This window comes from Chrysochloris asiatica, unplaced genomic scaffold (genome assembly GCF_000296735.1).
Source record: "Chrysochloris asiatica unplaced genomic scaffold, ChrAsi1.0 scaffold00472, whole genome shotgun sequence".
Taxonomy (NCBI): domain Eukaryota; kingdom Metazoa; phylum Chordata; class Mammalia; order Afrosoricida; family Chrysochloridae; genus Chrysochloris; species Chrysochloris asiatica.
This window is the reverse complement of record NW_006408990.1, coordinates 1,062,706-1,069,104: the sequence shown is the minus strand read 5'-3', so window position 1 is coordinate 1,069,104 and position 6,399 is coordinate 1,062,706. Positions and strand designations below refer to the sequence as shown.

Below are 6,399 nucleotides of genomic sequence, written 5' to 3'. Positions count from 1 at the left end.
CACTTAACCATTACCACCATGGCCTTAGTGTCTACCTGGAATAATGCTACATGGAGCGGACTAAGAAGAGGTGTAGGAGGCAGAGAACTACAGGGTGAGGGTGTGTTGTCTGGAGAGCAGATGAGGTGCCTGAGGGGCCAGGAACCTGGGGGAAGGCTTTGGAGGCAGGCTGAGTGGAAGCTGGCTGGAATGTCCCAGACAGAAGGCATGAAGCTGCAGTGGGGGTGGGCTGGGAGCAGGCAGCTCTAGAAACAGTACTGAAGGGCAGACACACATGCCTACAGCACACACGTGCCACATGGAGAAGGTGGTGGGAGTTTAGGGTTGGCTGGTGACTGAGAGTGTGTGGTTCCGAGGCGGCTCCACGTCATGCAGCTCAGAAGGGGCTGGGATCTGAATCAGGTGTGCCTAGCTCCCAGGCTGGAGTGGCGGTGAACCCCCACTTCTACATGGCTAAGCGTGGCCCTCACCTCCGTGGGAAGAGCAAGGAGGCCCCCTACTTCTACAGGACTAGCCAAGGACCCCACTTCTGTGGGTTGACTGGGAAGTCCCACTTGTACAAGGCTGAGCATGGGCCTCACCTTCGTGGGGAAGACGGGTCCGTGTCCTCCAGCTCCAGCGGCCCAGCTTGTGTACGTCCGAGGTCCCCGTGAGTGAGCGCTCCTCCACGGCCCCCAGGGTCCCCAGGCCCTGAAGGATGGACTGTGGGAACACAGCGGGGGAGGTGAGCTACACGGAGGTCCAGGCTCAGCCAGAGAGGAGCCATGGACTCAGATCCCTGCGCGGCCGTGGCCCTCACTTAGTACTAACAGCAAACCTGCAGCGAGGCTGGGAGATGGGGAAACTGAGGCTGGATGTGCAAACTCAAGAGGGGCAGCACTGTTAGCTGCCTCGAGTGTGCAGGCCTCCTCCTACCCTCGTCCACTGAGGAGGGGACAACCCTGTCTGCCCACTGGGGGAGGGGCTGGCTCTTGGAGACTGAACAGAGGGAGCCCCCAGGGGCAGCTGCACCCCACCCCCTCTGCCATCTGCTACAAGGAGTACTGTGACATCGTGTGACCGTGAGGACAGAGGTTCACAGCGTCCACTCACCCTGAGACCCTGTCAGGTGGAACCACTGTGTCTGCTCACAGCACTGCGGGGATGTTCATCCTGGGTAGTTGACCCATCCCTAACTGATGGGGACCCCCCCCCACACCAGGTACAGAGGGGGCCAGCTGTCCCTAATTGAGGGGAACCCCTCACATCAGGAAGAGAGGAGGGGGCCCGCTCCCGCTCCCTGTGAGTCCTGTACATGTGACGCCACACCTGCAGGTCCACTGTCACTGGCTGAGACAGGACGGGGTCCTCCCCTACTTCATACAGATGGTGGAGCCGCAGCAGCACACGGCGAAGGTTGGTCTCTCCTCGGCGGCCTTCGGGGACAGAGGGCAGTGAAGGGTCCACCTAGCCTGGCACCCTAAATCTGCGCCTAGCACAGGACCCCATTGCACCTCCGAGATCCCAGCCCCCACCAGAAAGGCAACTCTACCCAGTCTTGTCTGGGGGGCATGGCCTGGAATTGGGGGCATTGGGGGGCCTGCGCCCTGTCTAGATAGAACTGCTCAGTCTAGATGTGCAGATGAGGCAGATCAAGTCGGCTCCTCCCAGGCCTTGTTTCTAGGAAGGCTTCCCTGATGCACCAGCTGGGGCTCCCTGAGACCTCACCCCACCTGGTCTGGGAGCTCCCTGCGGCCCCACCCTGCCCAGTCGGGGGGGTCCCTGTGACCCAACCCTTCCTGGTCTGGGGGCTCCCTGGTCACTGGCTTGTCCAGGAGCCAGACTGCCTGAGCTCAGAAGAGGAGGGGGTGCAATGTGTAGCTCCAGAATGCTGGGGGAGGCAGGGTCAAGAGGGCCGAGGGCCGGGCTGGACCCAGTTGCATTGGGGGTGGAGGGTGGAGGGGACCCCTTTAAGAATAGGGGGTGGGGTTGGAGATGCAGGCTGTGATGTGAGACCTGGAGTCCAGGCTGCCTTTGCGTTAGTGGCATGTTGAATCGTGTCCCCAAAAGTCACATTTGGGGACAGGGTCTTTGTAGAAGAGATGGTCTCATGCAGTCAGAGTGGGGCAGGGTGGGCCCCAAGAATCCCTAAGCATGGTGTCCTTTGGAGAAGAGAGACAGGACAGAGAAAGGACGCCTGTGACCGAGGAAATGGGATTTAGATCATCACAGGCCTCTGAGAGACAGGCAGGCTGGACTCCTGGCTCAAGGTCAGTGGGAGTCCATCCTGTTGTGGAGACTTATGTTGGAGGCCGGAGACCAGAGGCCAGGGCTGTGCTCAGGGCTCCTGAGGGGCCGGGTGACTCACTGCCCCTGTGGGCCTCAGTCTCCCCACCTGTCAGATAAGAGCAGTGAGGGGCGCCCCTTCACCGGGAGGACGGGCTGCTTGCCTGCTCACCTGCTTGGAGACCCTGCTGATGCTCCGTGTGGTTTGACTTGTAGGTCCAGCCAGGGAGGCTCAGGGTCTGCAGATGAAGGTTTGGGGGCAGAGTCACAGACGTCTGCTGCCATCGTCCTGGGGGCCCTGGGGCAGTACCTGCAGAGAGGAATCGAGAGGAGAGAGCCGTGGGGCCACCCCCCACCCTGCTCCAGCCCCACCAGCCCTCCATACGTGCACCTGCGCAATAACCGGTGCTGAGAGCACAAGAGTCCTCCCCCAGTTCAACCGAAGTCAGCCCAGGAGCACACAGTTCAGGACAAGCCTGCACCTCCCTGTCCTGTCGTCTGTCTACCCTTCTGCTTTGAGGCATCACAGTCCCCTCCTCCTTTCCTAGCAAATGGCTCACAGCAATTGGTCTAGGACCAACCCAAGAGGACCAATCAGAACCTTTCCCTAGGACACTTGCACCAGGGCCCTGGAATTCAGGGACTCAGCTCCTCGTGGGTGGAAGGCTGCAGGGCTGTCCACAGCGGAGGCTCCAGACCCTAGGCTCAGTTCCACCCCTGCCCTGCCCTTGGCTGTGGGCCTTGAAAAAATTGCGCATGGCTCAAGCTGGTTCTAGATGGGCTTTTCCTCACTAGCAGCTGCAGAGACCAGAGCGGGGCCAGGTGGGATGGGACTTGGCCACTTCCCATGTCCAGGAAAGGCCCCATAGCCTGACGGATCCAGGAATGGACCCTGATCACTCTTGGCCCTTGCTGACCCTGACATTAATCATACTGTTAGAGCTAGAAAGAACTAGACACTCCAGAGAGGCGGATGGGCTAGACTCTTGAAGGTGCACGGAGGGACCGGGAGTCCCAGCATTCCTGCTTTCCTCAGTCTGTTCCAGCTGTGACATAAGGGCCCAGGCACGTCCTCCCAGGCAGGACGCCCGAAGGCACAAAGCTCCTGGGAAGCTTAATTCCATGTGTCATTTGGTGAGGTGACGATTCCCAGTGGTTGACCCATGTGAGTCTAGTTGCTGTTCATGGTGTGTTGTGGTATAATGTGCACTGCTACTGGTGTGTATGTGGAGTCGGTTCAGACTCAGAGTGAGTGGGTTAGGGTTCCCAAGGAGCAGCTGGAGGTGGGTTTCAGTCCAGTGTTGATCCTACAGCGCCACGCCAGGACCATGACGTCGTGGAATGTAACGTACACGTGTTGCTGCGACTCAGAGCCACCCTGGAGAGTTTCCAGGGAGTGGCTGGTGGGTTTGAACCACCAACCTTGGAGTGAGTAGCCCAGTGCTTACTGTACAGCACCCCCAGGGCTCCGAGATGTATTGTAGTGCAGCCTAATGCGACGTTATGTGATGTAATGAACTTCCACCGTGTACTGTAGTGTAAGGAGCCCTGGTGGTGCACTGATTAAGCCCTTGGCTGCCAACCGAAAGGTTGGTGCTTTAAATCCACCAGTGGCTTCGAGGGAGAAAGATCTGGTGATCGCTCCAGAAGCGATTAAAAAACCAAACCAAACCACTGCGGTCGAGGTGATTCCAACGCAATGACCTGTATAGGATTCCAATCTGCGTGGGAACAGTAAGGCTCATCTGTCTCCTGTAGAGCAGCTGGTGGGTTTGAACTGCTGACCTCGCATTTAGCAGCCCAGTGCATACCCTATAGCGCCATCAGGTGCTCCTTGTCAACATCACAGCCTACGAAACTACAGGGTAGAAAAACAAAATCCTCACGACGGGACCAGTGAGCAACTTGATGCAAAGTACTGAGGCTGCACAGGAATTCATTTGCTTGGGTCCACAGTCAACAGGTACGGAAGGAGCCATTAGGAAATCAATTCATATATCGCATCGAGTAAATCTGCATGAGACCGCTTTAAAATGTGGAAGAGTGAAGATGTCTCTTTGAGGAGTAAGGTGCACCTGACCCAAGCCATGGTATTTAATCACCTCACTTGCACGTGGAACTTAGACAATGAATAAGGAAGACCACAGAAGAGTCGATGCATTTGAGTTACGGTGTTGGCGAAGAATACTGAATATACCCATGGACAGTGAGAAGAAGAAACAGATCTGTCTTGGGAGAACTACAGTCAGAATGCTTCTTAGAGACGAGGATGGCCAGACTCCACCTCACGAACTTGGGACATGTGATCCCTGGAGAAGGACAGCATGCTGGGTAAAGCGAGGGTCAGTGAAGAAGAGGAGGACCCCAGGGAGATGGACAGGCACAGAGGTTGCACCAATGGGTCAGACACGGGTGTGAGGCTGACGCAGGACCGGGCAGCGCTTCATTCTGTACACAAGGTCACTGTGAGTGACGTGATGTAACACACACAATGGGACTGCACAATGTAATCTCACAGCAGCAGTGTCGTGTGATAATGTGACGTAATCTAATGAAGTGGTCACCGTTGTAAAGGGAGTGTCCCTTGGTGGGTGCAGTGGGTAGTGACATCCTGGCAGAACGCTTCTTGTTGCCTGACCCACGGGTCTTGGACTTGTCCTTCCTCCAGTGATTGGAGCCAATGCCCGGACGTTAACCTCTTTCTGTGTATCTATCTCACTGGCCTCGTTTGTCTCGAGAACCCGAGGACCACCCTGCCAGGTCAGCATGCTCAGGGTGGGCTCCTTACCGGTCAGCTCCCCGTACCATACCACAGGCCTGTGCTGCAGAGCCAGCCCGCCCCTCGGGCCCAGCGCAGCAGTAACTGGCCGGGGCCCCAGGAGTAGCCAGAGCGTGGGCCGGACCACCGAGGTGTCGTTGAGTGTGAGGTTGTAGCCCAGGTCCCACTCGAGGTTGTTCCACAGTCGTCGGTGCAGCATGACCTGAGGGACAGGGCAGTTCCTGAGCTGGCCTGACCCGCCCCCCAGGGTGACCACCACAGGGCCGCCCGTGCCCACTCCTACCTCCAGCTGCCCATCACCCTGGCTGGAGACGCCGTGCGCCCTCTCTGACAGCAACACCAGCCTGCTCTGGCTGTCCTCGATGAAAGCTGCCTGGACCATGGGATAGTAATTCTGTGGACACAACACAACTGGACTGACCACTTCTGTTACCTAATTGCTCTTCGTATGGCATGGTGGCTGCGTGCGGCCTAGCCCTGACCGATGCTCTTGCTGCTTCCAGGCCCCAGGACTCTAGGGGGTCAGTGTCACCTGTCCAAGCCTCAGTTTCCCCAGCTGTATCACAGAGTCACAGTGACAAGAAGGGTCAGTTTCCCCAGCTGTATCACAGAGTCACAGTGACGAGAAGGTTTGAGGGGAGGCATGTGGGGCTGGCCGTGGACTGATGGCCACCTGGCAGAAGCAGGCAGGATGGCTCAGGAACCAGCATAAAACTCATATCTGGCCACAAGAGTCACAATGGAAGGAGATGGGGGGATGAATGGGGTCACATCCCGTGGGGGCTGCCCACAGGGCCACAGAGGGACAGGGCTTGGGACTATCACTCCTCTCCCCTGAGCACAGAGGTGGGGGTGGGGGAAGGAGTACCCTCCCCAAGCCAGCAGCTCCGCAGGAGCGTCTGACCCTGCTGAGTGGCCGGGCGGCATTCCCGGGGATGCTCGACATCCCCTTCATCAGGAATGAAGAACCCGTGGCAAGGTGCCCATTTCACAGAGGAGGAAACTGAGGTGCAGACTTGGTGGAGGCCGACACTGTGTCTGTGGCCTGACCTACCCGGGCGATGCTGTTGTTGGCATGTGTCCGGTAGGGCCTGCGCTGCATCTGGTATCCGTTGTTGTCCGTGTGGATGACCTGCTGGTTGTCCAGATCAGTGCTAGTCCTAAGCACAGCCTCCCGGTTCAGATCCAGGGGGCCCACCCGGTATTCTTGCTCGATGCGCCCACAGAGCAGCTCCCGGTCGTCAGAGCCCTGAGGTGACACATGGGCCAGCCGGGTGTGGATGGCGTAGGTGTGCTCCTTGTCCGTTGGGGTCCTGTAGGAAGAGAGGGAGTCAGTGTGGGAGGGGAGGAAGGGA

General features: G+C 58.1%; 1 protein-coding gene across 1 annotated transcript in view; it reads right to left on the bottom strand.

Annotated features, from left to right (window-relative positions):
• MAN2B2 (mannosidase, alpha, class 2B, member 2) overlaps positions 1–6,399 on the bottom strand; it is a gene marked incomplete at its 3' end in the record, with an annotated part of 37,442 nt that overhangs the window by 1,932 nt on the left and 29,111 nt on the right. Inside the window, exons 13-18 of the mRNA XM_006877315.1 lie at positions 6,099–6,357; positions 5,328–5,438; positions 5,054–5,246; positions 2,438–2,575; positions 1,309–1,415; positions 582–702 (exon numbers count right to left, since the gene is read on the bottom strand). Coding sequence (XP_006877377.1) covers positions 582–702; positions 1,309–1,415; positions 2,438–2,575; positions 5,054–5,246; positions 5,328–5,438; positions 6,099–6,357 — 929 coding nt within the window. The remainder of the gene's footprint in view (positions 1–581; positions 703–1,308; positions 1,416–2,437; positions 2,576–5,053; positions 5,247–5,327; positions 5,439–6,098; positions 6,358–6,399) is intronic.